This window comes from Periplaneta americana, chromosome 2 (assembly GCF_040183065.1).
Source record: "Periplaneta americana isolate PAMFEO1 chromosome 2, P.americana_PAMFEO1_priV1, whole genome shotgun sequence".
Taxonomy (NCBI): domain Eukaryota; kingdom Metazoa; phylum Arthropoda; class Insecta; order Blattodea; family Blattidae; genus Periplaneta; species Periplaneta americana.
The window spans coordinates 13602137-13626896 of NC_091118.1; the positions used below are offsets into that span (position 1 = coordinate 13602137).

At 40.0% G+C, this 24760-nt stretch overlaps 1 protein-coding gene across 8 annotated transcripts; it reads left to right on the plus strand.

The window, feature by feature from the left end:
* On the plus strand, nucleotides 1-22059 carry LOC138713600 (26S proteasome non-ATPase regulatory subunit 10-like). 8 transcript variants are annotated; one of them, XM_069845832.1, is made up of 6 exons: nucleotides 1-237; nucleotides 4827-5100; nucleotides 5404-5466; nucleotides 7345-7425; nucleotides 8418-8522; nucleotides 10453-11542. In XM_069845832.1, exons 2-6 carry the CDS (start codon nucleotides 4828-4830, stop codon nucleotides 10975-10977), a joined length of 1047 nt encoding a protein of 348 aa, XP_069701933.1. In that variant the 5' UTR covers nucleotides 1-237; nucleotide 4827; the 3' UTR covers nucleotides 10978-11542. The 8 variants fall into 8 exon arrangements, with proteins under 8 accessions (XP_069701933.1, XP_069701958.1, XP_069701976.1 ...); XM_069845857.1 differs by having other exon boundaries at nucleotides 7345-7419; nucleotides 10453-11539; XM_069845818.1 differs by lacking the exon at nucleotides 10453-11542 and adding an exon at nucleotides 21227-22059 and having other exon boundaries at nucleotides 2-237; nucleotides 8418-8528.
* Nucleotides 22060-24760: the final 2701 nt, after the last annotated feature.

The window sequence follows — 24760 nt, forward strand, 5'->3', positions numbered from 1 at the left end:
TCTGGCTGTTTGTTAACCGGTAGATAAGGCACTATATAACTCCTCAGAAGCAGGGCTGCGTCACTACTCATTCTCGTTTTCAACCAAGTGGTTTTTGGTTCGAACTTCTTCACTTTTCTCTCCGTGTACAAAGTCTGTGGACGATTGTGTTGGGAATTGACCAGAACTCCGTCACTGTTGGTAGCACCGTTCTTCGTTTCGCTCAGTGTTAACATAACTTCATTTTCAACTCACAAGGTAAGTTCTGGCTGTGTAACAACAGCTTCTTCTTCTTCTTCTTCTTCTTCTTCTTCTTCTTCTTTATAATCCTATAGGCTAACAACAGTTTGGAAGTGACAGAGAATGGCGGCCTGTAAACTAAATCTTCTGCATGTTCATACATTTATTCCTCCACATACTCTACACTCCCGCCATTCGAGCAGTTGAAGAATGACGTCACGGAAGGCAGATGGTAAGCGGCTCACTGTATTAGCTGTCTGTTGTGTGTTAATAGCCGACCTGCCTCGGAGTCGAACCCGGTGTGGAGAGAAGGAACCCCCTCCAACATTGCCCCCTCCACCACCTCTGTGTACAGGGAAATGTGTCAGAGGCTGGGCTGCTGGAGGTCGATTAGCTAACTCAGCCATTTCAAGTTTAAGTCTAGCATATTTAGAGTGACGCTTGGCCATAAATATTGAAGATTATTGATAGCCAGAAATATGGCATGTTTTGTGTAACTTAACTGTCTGGGAAGAATCTATTTCTTTGTTAAATACTTGTCTCCATGTCATATGAAAGTGAACCTAATACGAAAGCTTTTAATAGAAAATTTCGTCATGAAAGCTTTCAGAATCCAGTATCGTCGTGCTGTTTGACTGCCCACTGCACGGCGTTCCTGTGCGTTACGCAGTCACAGAGCATTGCAACAATCATTCTCTCTGGCCGCTCCTTCATTGCTTTCTGCTTATCGTTATATTTGAACACAAACCCAGAATGTGGGTCTGCTGCAGCATTTCTGTGGCTGAACCCACCAGAATGAGGAACGATATCAATTCTTCCCTCTTTAGATAATGCCATCACGAAAATCAAGAAATTTGTTACAGGAAAGCTTCAAATAACCACAACAATGCATTCAAACTGCCACAGGTTAACCAAACAGTAAAGCAGGAAAAGTTAATTAGAGGAATTGGATAAAAATTCCTTTTCCAAAGCCTCCTTAGTACTGTACCATGCAGTGGCGGCCGAAAGCCATTCTGTCAAGTGGGGCACAACCTTAATGATGAACCCTGAAAATTAAAAACATATAAAACCAATTTATGTGCACTAACCTTTCTAATTTTTGTAGATGAGCTCCATTTTTCGGTTCTTTCTGCGAGCAAAAACCTCTATAGGCCTAACTCTATTGTTGAAGTTCGGAATAGAATGTGCCATCTTCCTCTCAATTGAGAGCACTGCTATGCCCAGAGGAAAGTTAAATGGAATTCTAAGTGTAATTCACAGAAATGCGCTGATTCTCACTCGCTCGTACTCACAGATCACGGAACTGCCCGCCTTCTTACTACCGCAGCACTGGACTTGGGGAACTCAGTTGAAAACTGCAGTGTGCACTGAAGGCGGCAAAACGCCTGCCAAGATTCTCTATTGACAGTGACAGAGCTTTTTGAGAACTGCCAACTTCATATAGTGTAATGTGAACTTTCTTTTTTGGATACGATGGTAGCATAAACGTTTACAGGGAGCATTAACAACATAACTGTGACAAATGAATATATGAATATATATATATATATATATATATATATATATATATATACATATATAAGGTAATTCGGGGGAAGATACCAGTTGGGGGAAGACGCAACTTTGTTTGCAGTTCTTTTATGTGTCAGCAGTGGTCAGCGCGGACCTTCTAGTTTGAAGAGTGTTGACGGGGTGGACACGTAGCGTGTGGGCTTGTCTTAGTTTATCCCTTTTCATTGTCGTTATTTTGGATCTTGTGAGCATGTAGCCCGGTGACTACATACTTTATAATATTCCGTTGCTTATATTTAAGCTTCATAGACTGATGTTTCATTTTAAATGGAATATCTGCTATATACGTGAGCTGTGCATTCTGTTACGCACACTAGACATGCAGCTACGGCGACAACCTTGCGGCAGTAGGCAAGTAAGTGTGGGTGGCGTCTTCCCCTTGTAACTGGGGGAAGACGCAACATGGTTAAGAAATACATTATTTAACCCGTAAATTGTGTTGTGGAAATATTTTTGATAATATTTTACATTATATTACTTTACATATTCTCTGATACTTTATAAAAGGTGTCAAAGGTTAAAAATGTAATTCACATTTCATTTCTATACAGACGATGACTAAAGACTACAAAAAAAAAAAAAAAAAAAAAAAAACAGATCGGACATCTTGGTCAGGATAAAATTTAATTCGAGCTGCTGAAGATGTAAAGAATGGACGAAAAACGTTATAGTTGCATCCAAAATGGCGGCTTTTGAGATAGCTGAAGGCTAGAATTGAATGTATCACTGGTAAAGCATTTGATCTTAAAAATACTGGTAACACCTATAGTAATCAATCATATGGAAGATATTTATATTGTTCCTGACTTTTGACTCACGCTGTATAGTGATAAGCACGTGCTTTAAGTTTGCAGACACAAATAGGTCAATTTCAACATAAATTCGTTTCATACTTAGGCCTATTTGCACTGGTGATATTCGGCCGGTTCGCACCGGGAAGGACGAACTGATTGTTATATTATTTCTAGGTAATATTTGCAATTACCATGGACATATACCGTATATGTTTAACATAGGTACACATGAGGGAACTGGTTGTCAAACATTTTGCATAGGCTATCGCCACTGCCTATCTGTATATTGTAATGCAGTGTTTTAGCCCCCCCCCCCTATTATAAATACCAATATAGGCTAATATGCGAGAGGTCAAGGACGAATTACTAGGAAAGTGGTCATTTTTCGAATTGTTGTATCCTGGACCTCTCAAATGCTACATTTGTAAGAAATAGGAGGAGGAAAGCTAGAACAGTGCATTAGAATATATAAAGGTAAGTGTTGTACTATTTTCATCTTGAAAGTATTTGTGACTGCAAACTAAACCACGTGTTTATCACTATATACATCTGACAGAAGCCAATGAAGCAAAAGAAAAATTGTAACTTATTTAGTGTAACTTTCAAATTAAAAAAACAAAAAAGAATTCCATATAACGCCATGAAAAATAAGATGGATTTATCAAAAGGCGCCTGCCGATATTTAATACTTCGCTAATGTAAGTTGCCAATATTCTCAGGTAGAACACATTTTACTAACACACACTAAATAGAAAATAACATAAAATCACACTGTATTTCAATTTGCCGTCTCATTTTGCATTGCATTCGCATCACTGCAGAATATAATTTCTTAAGTATTTTTTTCTCTCTCTCTCTCTTGCACTGCAGCCTGAGGTTTATTGTGGTTATCACTTCTATTCTGTGGATGATTGGGTAGCCGAATAGCTGTGCTCTTGTACAAGTTCAGCACGCTGTACCATGAAAAACTGAGCTATGTTATGGATGATGAAGATGACATATAAATTATTAAGAATTGACTGTCCGCTGTTGCATTACATAATTACCGTCAGTTTTGTGTTATTTAGTTTCCAGATAGGAATATCCAATGAATCAAGAACATCGCACAATTCTTTGAAAAATTCTGATGAGTTACTGTGACTTGTTACAGTTTGTGGTAATGTTACTGACTGTGCTGATGATTTCTTTTTAACATCATTCTCGATAGCAAGTTTGCTATTTGCTGCTAGGATGAGGAGTGTGGAAATAAAACTCATCATGCAATGGAGAATATCGTTATCTGTACAGGTCACATCTGACTGAATCCCGGAAAATCCTAAAACTTCATGAAGGTTGTTACTCTATTTTGTCAAGTGAGGAACAGCTGATTGGTTTCTGTAGCTTTCTCTCTCTAAAGCCTTGGGACTCTTCAAGGATTCAAGCTTACTGTCCATCTTGAATTGCTCTTCCATGAAAATTATATTCCATCCTACCCTTGCTGTAAATGAGGACGGCAAGTGAAGTACAAAATAAAATAAAATTCAATTATATTAAAGTTAAGTGAAACAAAAAATTATAAATAATATTAAAAGTCGCAAAAATGGCCAAGAATGTACTGCCACAATTGAAAAAAATTAACCTAAAAACGAAACAAATCCAAAAATAACGAAATTGATCTTAAAAACTGTGAGTCTTACAACCACAAATCAATCATTAGGATTTATGTACTTATTAACAAAGTCTGCAATTTCTTAGATTAAAAGTAACATGCTAGCAACGCCAGGCCGTGCTGATTATGGGATTGTTCTAACTCTGCTGAGATTCCAACATGTATAAATGAGCAATTGTTGTTTTCCGCGGTCATGAAATTTGTTGCAACTCTCTATAATTATGTCAAGTTTGTACTGAATTGCAAACAAAAGAAAATCAGCAATAAACGTTGAAGTAACCTAGAAGAAATTCATCTAAAAGTGGAAATATATCTAATCTTCTCCACTTCTGTGATATTCTGAGGAAACCCCTTGACATTTGTCAGTCAGTGAAGCTGTATTATTATTCTAATACAATATTTTGAGAACGAATTTTACGGAATTGCTAACATATTTGAGCAACACGAATTACTTGATGGACACAAATAACTCTGAAAGCTGCATTGCACCCATTCATTACAGTTTCTGTAAGATCATTGGAGTATGTGTTAACGGAAGTGACTTGTGAATAGTATTTGTAGGTTTCACTGTTTTCTTGCTTTCTGGTGTGCAGAATGGCAAAACCGAATCCTATCCTCGACCTCAAGCAGCGAGTGAAGACCCTGGAGGGACAGGTTAGACTGCTGCTTCCTCTGATAGAGGAAGTGAGGGTCCTCAAGGAGAGGTTGGACTCGCGGTCCCTGCATGGCCTGGAGGCAAGGAAGGAAGAGGAAAAAGTAGGGAGCAGCAACAACATTGAGGAGCTGAAGGAGGAATTGAAGCTGAGAGAGAGGGAATTAAGAGAAACACAGGCTGAGCTGGAAAAGCTGAAAGAAGAATCGGAAAGGGTAAGAGATCCGCTGTTGCCATATTTACAGTTACTACAGAACAACTTATATAAGATCACAGTTAAGGTTTTATTCCACAGAACTATTTGCTACTACCAGACATTCAGAAAATGGGTGACGACGAAAATTGAAAAATATTTAAGACAAATTTGTAGCCATGTATATAATGCGAAGATAGAATTAGAAATGTCGTGTTGTTTAGTACAATACATTCAGTAGTTGGTTGTGAGTTATTCTGTTTCTCATCGTACTGCCACCTTACTGACTGGGCTACGTCTGAACCTGATTCCTTTGTGGTTACAGGAGAAAGCAGAACTGAGGCAGAAATATGAAGGAGAGCACCAGTTGCGGCTCCAGCAGGAAAAAGTAAGTGATGAGCTGTTACCATGGTTACAGATACAGTAATTGGGCAGTTGAGGGTACATTAAAGGTTGGAGCAATAGCACGAAAAACTTTAAAATAGGCAGACATGCAGACGCTAAGGTGTGTTCAAATAGGCACTTAATTGAATGATAAATATGAGTACTCCATTATATATCACAATGTAGTGACAGTAATATTACTGGCAATACCTGAAAGACGAAAATGGCGATAGCTAAGTGACAGGAGGCCGAGGACAGTGAGGAGGTTTGAGTGGGTTAGGTGAGGGGCTAGCTGAAGTGTGATTTATATGGCAGTGCTTGTATTTGCTTTGAACAAACTTCCTTATTCTCCGGCCAATTTGCTGGCTATATTTTCTAATGAAGCTGCTTATTTATTTCACTAGCGTCTTATTTCGAATTCCCATTGACTGAAACATACTCAATGACAAGTTGAATGTGTGCAACATTAATGCTCAGTGAAAGCGATAAGCCGGTTGATTTTACTAGCAGCTTCCAAAGAAATGGGATGTCAGTACTTCAGGGAATGAATCTCTTAACAGCTGGTGAATACATCTGCTTTCAGTGCAGGCATTTGCAGTGGTATGGCCTTTGTCTAACAAGCAAGTGTGGCATGATGTGTTGTCCTTGTCCTGTGCAATTGGGCCTTTCTATACTGGTTCCTTAAAAAGCAAAGTTTATGTCCCCCAAGTTTAACATGAAAAGAAATAGTTGACAATTCCTGCTAGAGAAAAGTATGTGAGAACTGTTACTAAGATATTCCACTGTTGTAAACAGTTAAGAAATAAAAGAGGAGATAGGACCGTGTAAATGTTTATGATCTAGCGTATTTTCCAGCCAGATATTCATTCTGGTAAAGCATCAAGGTGCGACAGAAGAAGGTAGGAAGTTACATTAAAAGCAACAACATATAAATCATACTTAAGTAACAGGAGTCCAAGGACAGTGACTAGTTTAGAGTTGATTTTATGAGGAGAAATGTAATCATGAAAATGTGGATTACATATCAGGGCGGGCAGGTCTAGACCAGTGGTTCTCAAAGTATGGGTCGCGAAGCCTTGGGTTGTCATGTAAAGGGCAGAGGGATGGATCATAAAATAAAACAACAATGGCTTATTAACACACATTTATGTCGTATTTGACGAAAACTTAGTGAAAGTGTTTGAAAGATAGCTCAATAAGGAAGGCACGTCTAAGAAGCAAAATGGAATAGCCTACATTGGAAAGTAGGTTAGCATATTCTGGTTTCTCATCTCGCAGGTACGATACTATACACAGTGGCCACTATTGAGTGGTTTTCAGTAAAATCATATTTTTTTCAATTGTCTAGGGATTTTTTTTGTTGCTTTTTTTTTTTAGGGAGGTACATATACGGTAGTGAGGGAAGAGGAGGTTGCAATGAAAAGTCTCCCCAAAAAAATGGGCAGCATCTTCACAACGTTTGATGCACGCTGGTCTAGTTGACCAATGGCGCATCTATTTTAGGGCTTATGAAAGACGGAATTATGTTCTGGTAGTTAGGTGATCCATGGCCCATTTATTTTAGGGCTTACCATGAAAATACAAATTACGGTTTGTTCTGTGGCCCATTTCTTAAAACTTCATCATGAAAATGAAGATCAACTTCCTGCAGATGTTCGGTTTATTTGAGGACTTGTCATATTTATTTAATCTTTAGGGAAAATAATAGACTGATGAGAAGTTTTATATGAAAGCCTTTATCCAAACATTGGTAGCTGTTGTGTCATTTCCTGATGCTGTATACCGGCCATCAGCTTGATTCCTTCATGAAACCTGTTGCTTCAAGTCAGACTATCACCTAACCAGCTGAGCTTTCTCTAATCCAGAATTGTTTATATTACAGAGTTACCAGGATCAGCTGGGGAAGCTGAGACAAGAACTGGAGGCTGGGCGGGAGATGAGGCTCCAGCTGGAAGAAGTAAGTGTGAGCTGTTACCGTGGTTACAGTTTGTACGTATGTATTTATTTATACTGCAAGTGGGCAGCACCCAGTGGCAGTGCTATACACAATATAAACAATACACAATAAAATTACAATTTACAATACAATTATACAATACCCAACACAATTATAGGGCAGAGTTGCCTTATTTGTACCATTTTACATATTTTATTTTTTCCAATTTTAACTGACAAATGTTGAATCATTTCAATAGCGACATCTTAATTCCTGGTATGAGGGGAGGATTTTCCTAAAAAGAAAAGTTTACTTCAAGTTAACATAAAGTCATGACGTTCAGTTTTCTAAATGTCTGCAATGAGTACAAATTAGGCAACTGGTTTCCTAAATTGTACCACATACATCAGGGCATCAAAGTTCTTGCTGAGGATGGTGTGTCCATCAAGCAATAGCAATACTGGCCTTTCTTTGGTAGGATGGACGGAGGAAATGAATTGTTGCAGCCATATGACGAACAATTCAGAGTTGATGTAGCCAGTTTCTGAAACTGTAATAAAAATGACTTGTGGAGCACCAACAGACAGATCATAATCATGGAAGGAACATTTTGACCAGATGCACTGGCACATCGTTGCATTCACTCCTTTTACCGCTCAATATCATACCCACTTCTTTCTTGCCTTTCCTCGCTACGATTTTCTGTGTCTTCTTCTGTACTGTGGAGAAGCCACTTTCGTCCACATTGAAAATTCTCGTGGATTCCAATTTGTAACTTTCACTGTTTCCCATTTAAGTTCTTTCATTGTATTGATTCCATCTTCTCTTTTACCTTTAAACTTTTACGAGGGAGTTTACGAGCTCCATTCAGTCTTTGCACATTTTAATAATGATAAAAGGAATATTAGTTATAATATTATTAGTATTATAAAATCATCGTCATCATCATCATAGTCATGTTTCTACTCCAGTTATCGACATCTGAGGTTCTTCTCAACCAGATTTGTTTTTAATTGCAGAGTAAGGAGGAAGCACTGCGGGCTCTGCGAGAAGAACTGCAAGCGAAGGGGGAGGAACTGAAGAAGCTGGCAGACGAACTGCAAGCGGAGCGCCAGAAGACAGCAGTAAGTGTGAGCTGTTGCCATGGTTACAGTTACTGAGCAAGGATTGATACAAACTGTTACAACAGAGATTGCGACCAGCTGCAGTTGGAGAGCAAACTTAATTTGAGTTTTCAGACTAGAACTGCTACCACTATCACTACTGCTACTAATAGGGTAGTACTGACATTACTGTAGTTATGGCTACTGTCACTACTACTGACATTACTGTAGTTATGGCTACTGTCACTACTACTGCCATTATTGTAGTTATGGCTACTGTCACTACTACTGACATTACTGTAGTTATAGCTACTGTCACTACTACTGCCATTACTGTAGTTATGGCTACTGTCACTACTACTGACATTACTGTAGCTATGGCTACTGTCACTACTACTGACATTACTGTAGTTATGGCTACTGTTATTACTACTGACATTACTGTAGTTATGGCTACTATCACTACTACTAACATTACTGCAGGTGTGGCTACTGTCACTACTACTGACATTACTGTAGTTATAGCTACTGTCACTACTACTGCCATTACTGTAGTTATGGCTACTGTCACTACTACTGACATTACTGTAGTTATGGCTACTGCCACTACTACTGACATTACTGTAGTTATGGCTACTGTCACTACTACTGACGTTACTGTAGTTATGGCTACTGTCACTACTACTGACGTTACTGTAGTTATGGCTACTGCCACTACTACTGACATTACTGTAGTTATGGCTACTGTCACTACTACTGACGTTACTGTAGTTATGGCTACTGTCACTACTACTGACGTTACTGTAGTTATGGCTACTGTCACTACTACTGACATTACTGTAGTTATGGCTACTGTCACTACTACTGACATTACTGTAGTTATGGCTACTGTCACTACTACTGACGTTACTGTAGTTATGGCTACTGTCACTACTACTGACATTACTGTAGTTATGGCTACTGTCACTACTACTGACATTACTGTAGTTATGGCTACTGCCACTACTACTGACATTACTGTAGTTATGGCTACTGTCACTACTACTGACGTTACTGTAGTTATGGCTACTGTCACTACTACTGACATTACTGTAGTTATGGCTACTGTCACTACTACTGACATTACTGTAGTTATGGCTACTGCCACTACTACTGACATTACTGTAGTTATGGCTACTGTCACTACTACTGACATTACTGTAGTTATGGCTACTGTCACTACTACTGCCATTACTTTAGTTATGGCTACTGTCACTACTACTGACATTACTGTAGCTATGGCTACTGTCACTACTACTGACATTACTGTAGTTATGGCTACTGTTATTACTACTGACATTACTGTAGTTATGGCTACTATCACTACTACTAACATTACTGCAGGTGTGGCTACTGTCACTACTACTGACATTACTGTAGTTATGGCTACTGCCACTACTACTGACATTACTGTAGTTATGGCTACTGTCACTACTACTGACGTTACTGTAGTTATGGCTACTGTCACTACTACTGACATTACTGTAGTTATGGCTACTGTCACTACTACTGACATTACTGTAGTTATGGCTACTGTCACTACTACTGACGTTACTGTAGTTATGGCTACTGTCACTACTACTGACATTACTGTAGTTATGGCTACTGTCACTACTACTGACATTACTGTAGTTATGGCTACTGCCACTACTACTGACATTACTGTAGTTATGGCTACTGTCACTACTACTGACGTTACTGTAGTTATGGCTACTGTCACTACTACTGACATTACTGTAGTTATGGCTACTGCCACTACTACTGACATTACTGTAGTTATGGCTACTGTCACTACTACTGACATTACTGTAGTCATGGCTACTGTCACTACTGCTATCAGCTTCACTCAGCCTAGTGAACTGTCACCTAGCTGACTGAGCTTCCTCTGACCAGATTGTTTTGTCTGCTGCAGAAGCTCAGAGCTGCGGCTGAGGTCGGGCCCAACCTGCAGCAGAAGGACAGCCAAGGCAGGACTGAGCTACACCGGGCAGCGGAGCGGGGGGACACACACAGGGTGCAGCTGCTCCTGGATGCAGGCAGCCTGGTGAACGCCGAGGATCGTGATGGCTGCACGCCCTTGTGGCTGGCTGCACGTGAAGGCCGCCAGGATGCGTGCAGGGCTCTGCTGGCTGCCGGGGCGCGGCTGGATTTGAAGTCACGACAATCTGGCCGCACTGCTCTGCATGTGGCTGCATACTGGGGGCACCCTGCAGTGTGTGAGCTGCTGCTGGCAGCTGGGGCGCGGCCCAACGAGCCTGATGATGCAAACCAGCGGACTGCACTGCACTGTGCAGCACGTCGTGGCCACGCCCCAGTGGTGCAGCTGCTGTTGCAGCATGGCGCTGAGCGGGGGGCGAGGGGTAAGTGGGGAGAGACGGCCCTGGACCTGGCGCGTCATCATGGGCGCACAGAAGTGGCGGCCATGCTGCAGGGCTGAGCAGGCGCAGTGCTGCCAACACGACAGCAATAGCATTAAACCACAGTAACCAGCGGGAATGTGTTGTGTTGGCATCACTGCTCTGCGTGTAATGTTGTTACTTCATTGCTCTAGGCTGTCGTTACTCCCGTGTTGTGTGGCTTTGTTGTGGTTGGAGCTTGATACGCCACTGATACCTTATTATTATTATTATTATTATTATTATTACTGTAATCAATAATCGATTGTCTTTATAATTTACTATTGTTCAAATTGCTGTACACAATATCCAAATAAAAATATGTTAAAAGTGTTTATGTTGGTATCACTGTTTGTCTAAAACATACAGGATTGTTGTTATTGTGTGATAGTCATACGCCGCTGATCCATCAGCATCTCATCTGGACTATTTCAAGCATAGTAAGTATGTCGCCTCGCCCTGTCCGATAACCTTGATACGCCACTGACTTCCGTTACTGCTCCTGGTCCTCACACGCACATCAATACTGCGGCTAATTTTTATTCGCAATATGAGAAGAAAAGCATTTCTGTTGGCATCACTGTTCCTGCACGAACTCTACATCCACGCCTAGAAACTTGTAGCGTCCATGAAGTACGCCACTGATAACTTCAAAGACTCAAACACGGTTTACCGCCCTGTAATTTGTGACCGCCATATTGTGAAAGGGGTAAAGGCGTGAGGTTATAATTTAGCCTATATCTCGTGATATGGGAAGAGGAAAACTTACCTACTAGGCCTGAGAAAGCCCTGTCCATAGTCGAAGGCGATTCCCTGTACACCCCTGCCTACGGAATCAAACATTCACATTTATAATACAGAGCATTGAACACCCCTGAGGTATTGTTTGGTATTCAGTGATCATACATAGCTTACATAATTAACATCAGACGTAATTCAGCCTGATTTATTGTTTCCATTCACCTCCACTGCCGACGTCAGTATGTGGTACGGACATCAGTTTCTTCCGTGTGTTTGCCCCCCCCCCCACCCAAAACACGAGAACGAATCTGAGAGTGAAAACTCACGGTCTTGAAGGAACTCAGTCCTGTAGCTAACAAGTTAGGCCTCCTCGCAAAACATTAGGCCTGCCTATAGCCTACGTATATTTTCCAGTTCCACTTCCAGTTTGTAATTTGGTAGGCCTGCAACTTCTGTTCTATGATATCTCACTTAGGAGTTCGGTTACTTGCTTATGGCTTCTACAGAACTCCTTAATGCCCACTATTGTTGGCAGCTGATTAAGGTCGTTCCTGATGTGAGTTACAAGTAAGGTTGTCAGGTGTCCTGTATTGTACGGGAGTCCAATATTTGAGATCGGATAAACTTGTCAGATATGAAAACCACTGGGACACCAAACATGCCGTAGGCTATTTATTGTTTAAGAGACACTTATAAACAGAACACCCTACAGTCTGTAGTCCGCCACTGCACAGCCCAACACACCGTCCTTCCACCAGCCCCTTCCAGTGGCTGTGGCTTCCTTATTTTCAGTCGTAGCGTACCACGTCTGCATAAGACCACAAGCGGAGAGAGGAAGACGAAGACCAACGAAAGATGTTCAGATAAGAGGCTGGAACATGTCGTAAGGCCTAAACCATGTTGCTCTGATGACGACTTACTTTCAAGGGCTGCTTGTGCAATTTCATGACGTTGAGTTTCCGATAATCAGTAGGAAGAATTCCGGTAAAAATTTATGGCAACTGGTTCTGTATAGAATAAGAAGCACCATAAACACAGTGTACTTACAAATGGATTTTAGAGAACCCGGAGGTTCATTGCAGACGTCACATAAGCCCGCCAATTTAATATTATACTCCCTTCTACGTCTCGTCCTCTCCAAAATTCTTTCTCCCCCAGGCTCAGTTTCCCCCACTAACACACTAACTTGCAAGCAATTCTGGATTCATCCATAGGCCATGGTACGTGCTACATGCTCTGCCCTGTCTGACGTCTGTATTTAATACTCCTAATTATTTTGTGTGAAGAATACAATGCATGTATTTTTGCTTTGCATTCCTTTCTCTATTCTGCTGTAACTTTATCCCTCTTATCCCCAGATTTTTTCATAAGCACCTTATTCTCAAACTTAAAAAAAATACTGTCAGAATCACATATTTTTCTTTCTGAGACAAAAAAAAATCATTTTTGTTTCTCAGTGTATAATCAAACGAGCAATTGTTTTGCTGAACAGAAATGCGTCAGTCGTGCATTCTCTTTGCTGCTGGCCTGGTTGCTACGTGACACCGTTTTCATGTGTATGACAGTCAGCCCCGCGTCCTGATCTAGTACCAACATCATTCAGAGCGGAATTATTGAGGGCGCCTAAAGTTAGATAACCCATCTTACGCATGTGAAGGCAGGATGTATCCTTGCAAGGCGGAGTTACGTTAGCCCAGGCCTATGTATGTTTAGTCAGCAGTTCGAAGAGAAGTTTGAAGCTCATGAGTGACAGCAATAAAACATCACTCATGAGGCAACTAAGCCAGGAGATAGTGGGGTATGGTGGCCAGGATGATTATGCGGTGCCAGGTGAAGTTTAAATCTTAACTTAAGCAAAGTCCGAGAACATGAACAAAAACGGGAACAATTCCCTGAACAATTGGCGTTCATAAGTGGAGGGTTGTTTAGGTTTGTAAATATTGACTAGAAAAAAATATATATATTTTTTTAATTTTCAAACTCTTTTTAAATAAAGTTTAACAATTTAGGACTTAAGAAAATTGAATAAAGGCGAATCTACATCATGAAAGTGTTAACTGAATTATGTGGTAAACATTTCACGCAGATATGCGAAATGAGTTGAGGAAAAGTGCATATGAACTGATATGAAAAAAAGTTCGAAGAAATTGCGTTTTACAAAAATAATACACATATAGCTTATTAAAAACTGCTGTAAAACAGTAGTAGACAATATTAATCGGTTTATTTTACGGCGGTTTACAACTGCTATGGTTACCTAGCGTCTGAATGAGATGAAGGTGATAATGCCAGCCAGATGCACGCCGAACGTTACCCAGCATTTCGTCGTGGATTTTATCAAACCTGCTATGTGACAGACACAACATAATTTTTCAGGAGGGAGAAAAATTTAATTAAAATTTAATGGGCCTACATAAGAATATGTAATAATTTCGTAGAAAACGTTGGTGACTATGGTGAACATAAATGAAATCATAAAGGCTGAGTGTAGGCCTGTTAATTTTTTCTTCTTCCAGAAAAATTATTTTCTGTACTCCCACATAGGAGGGTTCATAAAATCGACGATAGCGGATTGAAAAAAACGTCGGAAAGAAACTCAACCAGGATTTGAACTCGTGCCTGCTAGTTTCATTGTCACACATACTGTTACTTCACAGCCGTGGACAATATAAACGCATTCCGGGCAAAGAAATTCACAAAATTCCGATCCTAGAGAAAAGTTGATATCCACCCAAAAACCGGCAAGGTTTTACATTTCCCCTCCGCCAACATTTGTACGGAAATCCCTCCGGCTAGAAGGATCTGCATGGACGCAGACAATAACGGGTCCTTGATCGCTACCCATAACACCAAGGGTCTCCTCAACTCTCAGTGGATTAGCTTCGAAGACTCCGGAAATGTTCGGAAATCCTTCAAAATTTTTCTGGTCAAACTAAATCAAGAAATAGCGACACGTGCGACGGATTGTCCATATTTTGTTCGTCCCTTCTTCATATGAAGCCTCCAATACGGTTGGCGCTCCAACCACCCATTAGGGCTACTCAAAAATGGGTACTTTGACCCCAATGTTTTCTTAACCGTCAATATCTGGGAATCAAACGTCGCAGTAAGGCGTTCTTGACACCTCTGGACGTACCGGGGGAAAATGATCCAGGATAAAAGTTCCTTTGGCAAAGAAATCAGGTGTTTACGTAATAATTTTCTGTTTAGGGATAGTTCTTTGACAGCAAACCCAGCATTCTCCAATCTTTCCTATTTTCTGCCTTCCTCTTAGTCTCCGCATATGATCCATATATCTTAATGTCGTCTATCATCTGATATCTTCTTCTGCCCCAAACTTTTTTCCCGCTCACGATTTCTTCCAATGCATCCTTCAGTAGGCAGTTTCTTTTCAGCCAGTGATCCAGTGTTTCTAAAATGTTATCTGAAGTTTTTAGTTATATTTCTATTTCTATTCTTTCATTTGTTACGAGATGTCTTCAATCATTTTTATCATATAGGCTAGCAAGTCTTGTTTTTGCCTTAAAGTGCCATCCTTGCTTAGGATGTTTCCATATTAAATCACTGGACACGCATACAAGCACTGTTATATTTTAGTTAGGAATTCAGTCATGTCTATGAAATAGACCTAGGGCCTATCGGTAGCGTAGATGTAATTTGTTTGGTGGGGGGGGGAATTTTTTCATGTAGGCCTACAATTTTCATAAAAAATTGAATTATGGAAACAAATTAAATACATAGCTAGTCCTATTAAACTTTGGATGTAAATTATTTTGAAATGTTACTTTAAATGTTAACCCCTAATTTTTGTGAAGTTGTGTAATCAGTAATCGATTAGAAAATGCCCAACTCCGATAAAAAGGAAGTAAACGATAGGATATGTTCTATATAGGCCTAAAGTTCTTTGGTGCCCATCGTTATATTCTATTTGTCTTTTTCCTTTGAAGATATGTACGATCTTGGAAATTGTGACGCACCTCTTATACCAAATAACTTAATATTAATAATACTTCGATTGATAAACAATAAACCAAAACCTTGTACTATAAAACAGATTAGTGCTTAATTAAATTAACGCTAAACAAATAGATCAATGAACACATAAAACACGAAACAACACTTTCAGTGCTGACTTGAAACTGATTCTAAATTCTTTGTTGTACTGTTTTGAAACAGACAAAAAGAGCATTCATGTAGTGAGATTGTCGCAATGATTCCAATTTTACTAAATCAATTCTGCTATAATCTTTCAGATTTTTCACATTGTGTTAAACGTATAAAATAAAAGTGCTGGTAACCAGGAATAAGGGTATGACAGTTGGCTCCAACTCCTGAATGAAACTCCAAGAATACAATGAATAACAATAAACACAGAAATCAATTCTGCTATAATCTTTCAGTATTTTTCACATTGTGTTGAACGTATAAAATACCGGTGCTGGTAACCAGGAATAAGGGTATGGCAGTTGGCTCCAACTCCTGAATGAAACTCCGAGAATACAATGAATAACAATAAACACAGAAATCAATTCTGCTATAATCTTTCAGTATTTTTCACATTGTGTTGAACGTATAAAATACCGGTGCTGGTAACCAGGACTAAGGGTATGGCAGTTGGCTCCAACTCCTGAATGAAACTCCGAGAATACAATGAATAACAATAAACACAGAAATCAATTCTGCTATAATCTTTCAGTATTTTTCACATTGTGTTGAACGTATAAAATACCGGTGCTGGTAACCAGGAATAAGGGTATGGCAGTTGGCTCCAACTCCTGAATGAAACTCCGAGAATACAATGAATAACAATAAACACAGAAATCAATTCTGCTATAATCTTTCAGTATTTTTCACATTGTTTGAACGTAGAAAATACCGGTGCTGGTAACCAGGACTAAGGGTATGGCAGTTGGCTCCAACTCCTGAATGAAACTCCGAGAATACAATGAATAACAATAAACACAGAAATCAATTCTGCTATAATCTTTCAGTATTTTTCACATTGTGTTGAACGTATAAAATACCGGTGCTGGTAACCAGGACTAAGGGTATGGCAGTTGGCTCCAACTCCTGAATGAAACTCCGAGAATACAATGAATAACAATAAACACAGAAATCAATTCTGCTATAATCTTTCAGTATTTTTCACATTGTGTTGAACGTATAAAATACCGGTGCTGGTAACTTGGAATAGCTTAGGCAAAACGAAAATTCACCTCGAATTCTGAACATTTTCTCTTATTAAATTTAATAAATAAATACACATTGCGTATAAGTTCTAGACCTATTGAAATAATTATATATAGACGCTATAAGGTTTTTTTTTAAATTATTATTTATTTCATTTTTATTCGTTTTTTCCTATGTAGGGCCTAGATGGAACAACACCGAAAAACGTGCTTTGCTCACAGGGTCTTCCAGTGTTCCTAATTGTTTATGTTCCTTATAATTCAGTATATAAAGGCATATATATCTGTTGTATATACAAAATAACAAATGCTTACATTCACAGTCGAAATTCAGCGTCGCCTGGTATATCCTACAACAGGCTCCGCCAAGTCGAGTCAAGATCGCGAGAGGGCGTACGGCTTCCACTGCGAGCAGTACACTTGTACACTGCAGTCTATCAGTGGTGGAACCTATCGAGGTCGCTTGGGGGCACCGGTGCACTGCATTTTGCACCAGGAATATTTATGTGCTAAAACATGAACCTTAGCAATGTAATGGATGTTGTTATGCGAACAATTAATTTCATAAGGTCAAAAGGACTCAATCACAGGGACTTCAGGGCTCTGCTTGATGGCATTAACAGTATGGGGATTTACTCTACCATACCGAGGTAAAGTGTGAAGTCGAAAAATTCTGGAACGTTTTCTCGTACTTAGAAATGAAACTGCCTTATTTATGGATGTACATGGGAAACCTGTTAGAAGCCTTGGACATGAAAGAATATATAAGAATAATGCAACAATTGTGCGAAGTTTCGAACGTAGATTTGAGAATATTAGAGATCTTGAACAACAATTTAAGATATTTGCAATATCTTTTTCAGTGAGTGTCCTGGATATTCCTGCTGAACTACAATTAGAAATACTTGATTTACAAAGCGATATTGAGCTAAAGGATAAGTATCAAAACAAAAAGTATTAACCATTTCTATACTTGTTTTCCAAGAGAAAGGTTTCCTAAACAGTACAATCTTGCTGCAAGAACGTTGTAAATGTTCGGGACAACCTACGTATGCGAAACACTGTTTTGTTTAATGAAGTTTACAAAGTCACGTCACAGAAACAACTAAGTGATGAACAATTGAAAGCATGTTTGCGATTGGCTGGTACTAAAACAATAGCTCCGAGAATTAAATAGCTGCTTACTAACAGAAAACTGCAAAAACCGCAGCGGATCTCTGATGTTTAAGAAAAAGTACTATTATTAGAGAATTGTATTTGAATAACAACGTTTGTACTGTTGTTTTATTTTGTTAATTGAATTGTATAGCAATGAGAAGAAGACAAACAGTATATTAATCTGTATAAAAGTGTATATTTTGTTTTGTTTCATTATTGTGCAAACATGCAAAAATTTGTTTCGTATATAGTTAACTGTACAAAATTGTATAGAGTACTGTTTTTCAGTACAATGCAATTAACAGTGAAAGCGTGCTTCAATTACAAGCTGAAATTAATTTACATTCTTATCACAAATTTGGTTCACATACAAGTTCTTAGCTCCGCCACTGTGGAAGCAGCTACCCTTGCCCGCAGCCGTACGTCAGGGCTTGAGGGTTTGTACGTACGCACGAGAGTGTAGTCACTTGACGGTCCCTGTCCTACAATAATGTAGTCTGCAGCCTTGTAGGCCTATCTAGAGCAGGGTTCTGTCACATGCTGTAATCTACGACGGGGCAGCACAGCTTTACTTGCCTCCCGATGAAGCCATGCTGTGGATTCCATAGCATTTAAAATTCGTCGTCTTCGGCGGGGTTCGAACCCGCATCCAGCTTGTAGCACAGTGCGACATTCCAGTGTTATTATCTGCAATAAAAGTAACAATTTCCGCCATATTGTTTATTTTCCACGTGTAAGTCTGGCTTCGGGCTGACACAACTGCGGAGGAGTCCGCGTACATTCTAGAATGCCATGTTGGCTAAATTGCGCATTTTATTCCTCTTCACTGCATCAGCGTGCGGGATGAGTTGCTCATTTGTCTTGTTTCTGTGCGGGCTGGGAAGTTTCTAGATCCCTGGACGGGAGTCGAATGTGGAAATTTTAGCTGAGACAGATATAGTTGTGTTTTATATTACTACAACTTGTTTATAAGCCTATGCGGGATGTGAAAGGCAATTGAAGACATGTATTTAGGATTAATAATATATAAACAATAAGGCCTACAGCTTTCAAACTGTTTCCTATTGTATGTTCGTTCAGAGAAAAACAGGGGAAGGGGTGCAATAAGAGAGTATGCTACCGAAGCAGTGCTTGTTGTTACACAACTAGACACGCGACTAAGGAAGCAGCGTTGCAACATCTAATAGAGTACGTCAGTTAAACGTCCACTTACATATCTCTGTTGTCCACACGTGTGGAGTAACTTCGGTCTGGCCGCGAAACCACGTTCTATTCCCGGTCGGGGCAAGTTACCTGGTTGAGCTTTTTTCTGGGTTTTTCCCTCAACCCAATATGAGTAAATGCTGGGTAACTTTCAGTGCTGGACCCTAGGCGCTTTTCACCGGCATTATCACCTTCATCTCATTCAGACGCTAAATTACCTAAGTTGTTGATAAAGCGTCGTAAAAGAACCTAAAAACCATCTATGTTTATATTCACTGATAACATTTATCTATTAGCCTATTATTATTATTATTATTATTATTATTATTATTATTATTATTATTATTATTATTATTATTATTATTATTAACCCGCCAGTGAACGCGTCATGAAAAGTTACGTAACTGCACGGGTTGGGTCTCTCAGACCCATTTTCTAAATATGAAAGAAGTATATTTATTTCAGTCATATAATAACAGTTTTTTTTTCTCCTACACAGTTAACATAATAAATTTGTAAATTTCACATATTTCATAGTAGTATAACCTATAACAATTGAGTCATTTTTTTTATCGATACAGCAATTCGCAATCTGTGCCTTGTGTCTTTTCTTGCACTGCACATAAAATGATGTCCAATGTAGGGGATATGTGGTTGTTGTAACATTCATAAATGGTGCGTCGTATTATATCACGTCCGAAATCATGAAGTTTCTTGAATTTCGTAACTGTTTGTAATGCAGTCTGAACTTTTTTTGGAGTGCTATACTTGGTTATATTGATATAAATTATTTTCCTCACTAATGATCTTGAAACATCTGTAGCGCGAACAGTTTTATCAATTGGTGAATCACATTCGCCTTCTCCTTGCCTTTATAATATGTGCAGCTTGTCTGTCTAATGACTGACCTCTTGTAACAATGATTGTCATCGCTATGTTGTTCACTCTCTGCAACAGACTCCCATGGTGCCACATATTTCACTAATTTCAGTGAACACTAAGAAAACTAAACAGATAATGCAAACTACGTGCACTCCAAGTCGTTACAGAACTGGCAACTATGTGGTGTTAACCTCTGCGCGGGACGAAGGGAATAGCGGTAACTTGTGTGGCCTTCTGCTTTCAGCCCCCACCCCCTGGTTTTTCTCCGAGCGAACGTAAAATTATTCTGAATTACAGTATATCAGAGTGTGATTATTCTTGTCTAAAACTGTACTTTGTAGCTACAATTAGTAAACAAGACCAAAAGAAAAAAATATCTTAGTGTAGGTACATTCTGATTGGCTGAACTATGTCCAACACACAACAGCCCTCTGTCTGTGGTGGTTGGAAGCTGAGCTCTGTTTAGGTGAGTGGCGACGCGAGACATGTGCGGTTGGGTCTCCCGTGGAGGACGATGTGTTAGGACTGAGGTAAGAAACTGATTTAAAGTGAGTCCTGATTTACAACTTATAGATGTAATAAACAAGAGAACGTAGTTCGCATCTCAGCTTAAGTTACGATGTGAATTTCAGCTTTGCTGTCCGTGTGCTTTACGTGTTTCAACAGGCTTTAATTTGGATCTGGAATTACATTAACAACTGTTTGAGAACACTCGAAAATTACTGTAGTTATGGCTACTGCCACTAATACTGACATCACTGTAGTTATGACTACTGTCACTACTACTGACATTACTGTAGTTATGGCTACTGCCACTAATACTGACATCACTGTAGTTATGACTACTGTCACTACTACTGACATTACTGTAGTTATGACTACTGTCACTACTACTGACATCAATGTAGTTATGAGTACTGTCACTACTACTGACATTACTGTAGTTATGACTAGTCACTGCTACTGACATTACTGTAGTTATGGCTACTGTCACTACAACTGACATTACTGTAGTTATGGCTACTGTCACTACTACTGCCATCAGCTTCACTCAGTCTAGTGAACTGTCACCTAGCTGGCTGAGCTTCCTCTGACCAGATTGTTTTGTCTGGTGCAGAAGCACAGATGTGTGGCTGAGGTCGGGCCCGACCTGGAGCAGGACAGCCAAGGCAGGACTGAGCTACACCGGGCAGCGGAGCGGGGGGACACACACAGGGTGCAGCTGCTCCTGGATGCAGGCAGCCTGGTGAACACCGAGGATCATTATGGCCGCACGCCCTTGCGGCTGGCTGCATGTGAAGGCCACCAGGATGCGTGCAGGGCGCTGCTGGCTGCCGGGGCGCAGCCGGATGTGAAGGGAGGACCATTTGGCCGCACTGCTCTGCATGTGGCTGCATACTGGGGGCACCCTGCAGTGTGTGAGCTGCTGCTGGCAGCTGGGGCGCGGCCCAACGAGCCTGATGATGCAGACCAGTGGACTGCACTGCACTGTGCAGCATTGTGTGGCCGCGCCCCAGTGGTGCAGCTGCTGTTGCAGCATGGCGCTGAGCGGGGGGCGAGGGATTGGCACGGACGGACGGCCCTGCACCTGGCGCGTGAGAACCGGCGCACAGAAGTGGCGGCCATGCTGCAGGGCTGAGCAGGCGCAGTGCTGCCAACACGACAGCAATACCATTATACCACAGTAACCAGCGGGAATGTGTTGTGTTGGCATCACTGCTCTGCGTGTAATGCTTTTACTTCATTGCTCTAGGCTGTCGTTACTCTCGTGTTGTGTGGCTTTGTTGTGGTTGGAGCTTGATACGCCACTGATACCTTATTATTATTATTATTATTATTATTATTATTATTATTATTATTATTATTACTGTAATCAATAGTCAATTGTCTTTATGATTATTGTTCAAATTGCTGTACACAATATCCAAATAAAAGTATGTTAAAATTGTTTATGTTGGTATCACTGTTTGTCTAAAGCATACAGGATTGTTGTTATTGTGATACGCCACTGATCCATCAGCATCTGAACTGAACTATTTCAAGCACAGTAAGTATGTCACCTCGCCCTGTCCGTTGACCTTGATACGCCACTGACCTCCGTTGCTGCTTCTGTTCCTCACACGCACATCAATACTGCGGCTAATTTGTATGCCTATATTTATTCGCAATATGAGAAAAAAAGCATTTCCGTTGGCATCACTGTTCCTGCACGAACTCGACATCCAGGCCTAGAAGCTTGTATTAGTTACGTCCATAAAGTACGCCACTGATAACTTCAAAGACTCGAACACGGTTTACCGCCCTGTACTTTGTGACCGTCATATTGTGAAAGGGGTAAGCGTGAGGTTAGAATTTATATCTCCTATTATGAGAAGAGAAAACTTAGACTTAACATAGCCTAGCCGTATCAATAGGCGAAGGCGTTTCCCTGTACTGGTACACCCCTGTCTATGAAATCAAACATTTACATATATATTTACATTTATAATACAGAGGCCATAGAACACCCCTGAGATATTTTTTTGTATTCAGCGATCATACATAGCCTACATAATTAACATCAGTCTAATTGACCCTGATTTATGCTTTGCGTTCGTCTACTGCCGACGTCAGTATGCGGTACGGACATGTTTCTTCCTTGTGTGCCCCCCCCCCCTCAACTTCCACTCTCAAACGGTGTAGTCCTATATAACACGAGAATAATCTGGGATTGAAAAATGACGCTCTTGAAGAAACTTAGTTCTGCAACACGTTAGGCCTATTCGCAAAATATTAGGCCTATGTTAGACATGGCACCTGCCTATAGCCTACGTATATTTTCGAGATAAACTTCCAGTTTGCAATGTGGTACGCCTGCATCTTCTGTTCTATGATATCTGACTAAAGATTTCGGTTACTTATGTTATAACTTTTAGAGAACTCCTGAATGCCCATTATGGTTGGCAGCTGATTAAGGTCGTCCCTGATGTGAGTTACAAGTAACGTTGCCAGGTGTCCTGTGTGGTATGGGGTGTCCAATATTTGAGATCGGATAAATTGTCCCATATGAATTCCGTATGGGAATCCATTTCCCGTAGGCTATTTACGAACTCTGTAACGACGAATAATGCTATAAATTGTGTTGAACATGTTTATTATTTAAAACATACTTATAAACAGAACAGCCTACAGTCTACATTCCGCCACTGCACAGCCCAACACACCGTCCTTCCACCAGCTCCTTCCAGTGGTTGTGGCTTCCTTATTTTCAGTCGTAGCGTACCACGTCTGCATAAGACCACAAGCGGAGAGAGGAAGACGAAGACCAACGAAAGATGTTCAGATGAGAGGCTGGAATAAATAGTAAGGGCTAAACCATGTTGCTGGTGACTACGAATTACTTTCAAGGGTTGCTTGTGTAATTTCATGACCTTGAATTTCCTCATAGGCATAATCAGTATGAAGAATTCCGTAAATATTTTATAGAAAAAAGCAGTAGTGGACGGTGGGTTTGAAAGTTGGGGAGGCCAAGACGTGAATGATGAGAATATAAAAATATAAGGCCTGTGACGTATCTCATTACCAAGTGTCGAATTTATAGGTTTTAAGAAATTAAAATTAGGTTTTACAATTTATGTTTTAGGATTTTAAATCTTATGTTTAGGAATTTATATGATTTTACGGGGGGGGGGGAAAAATAAACGACATACTATTAATATATTACAACGGCTTGGTAAAGATTGTCTCTCTTTAGGACACTTTAAGTCCTAACCTACGAATTAGGTCTTTTTAGGTCATATTGAATTTAAGAATGTTACTCTTTGCTACATAAAACGAATAAGAAAAGCAATATTTCGAGAGTAACGAGATAGAAACAAAATTGATTCGAACCTAAGAATCCGGGGCTTGCTCATTACTATTACATAGTGTAATTTTTACAGCAAATTAACTGGACGTTCCTCTTTCTTCGCAAACCGATCAAATAGGTAACAACATACTGAATAACTGCTACTAGAAGAAGCTAGAGACAAATCTGCATTTGTTTCTAAACTCTCGATATATTTAAAATATTGCATAAGTAAATACATTTCGTAACACAAAATAATAAAATAACAAGAACACCCGCAAACAAGAGAAAATCTAACAACATAAATGAAAACTTTTACGAAGGAAAGAAAACTAACAACACGTGACTCAATTTTCTAAAACTACTAAGAGAGAAAGAGAGAGAGAGAGCTTCCCAATACAGCCGAAACCAGCCGTGACTATAAGCAGTACAGTTGTCAGCGGTGGGTAGGACGTCTCCAAATCGGCTCCCCTCGCGCGTTCTATCAAGTTTAAACACTCTTCTAACCAGCTATCTTATTGGTTGAAGTGCTGTTGTCATGGTTACCGGGGAGTAGCGTCATGTAGCCGACTCCTCTCTCCCGCTCTCGCATAGACACAGCAGGCTGCTAGATGTCGACTATACAGGTTACAGCGCTATCTGTTATTTTTCAGTACGAATTATTTGTACTATCTACAGTATAGCGAGCGAGCATCACCAACTGGATGTGGTCGACATTACGTAACTTACTGTACATCTTAGTCGTAGTGAATAGTAAAATTAATATAAAGGGAAAAATGTTCGTCATTTGCTGTACCTTGTCTGTGATCTTAATTCAGTTGAAAT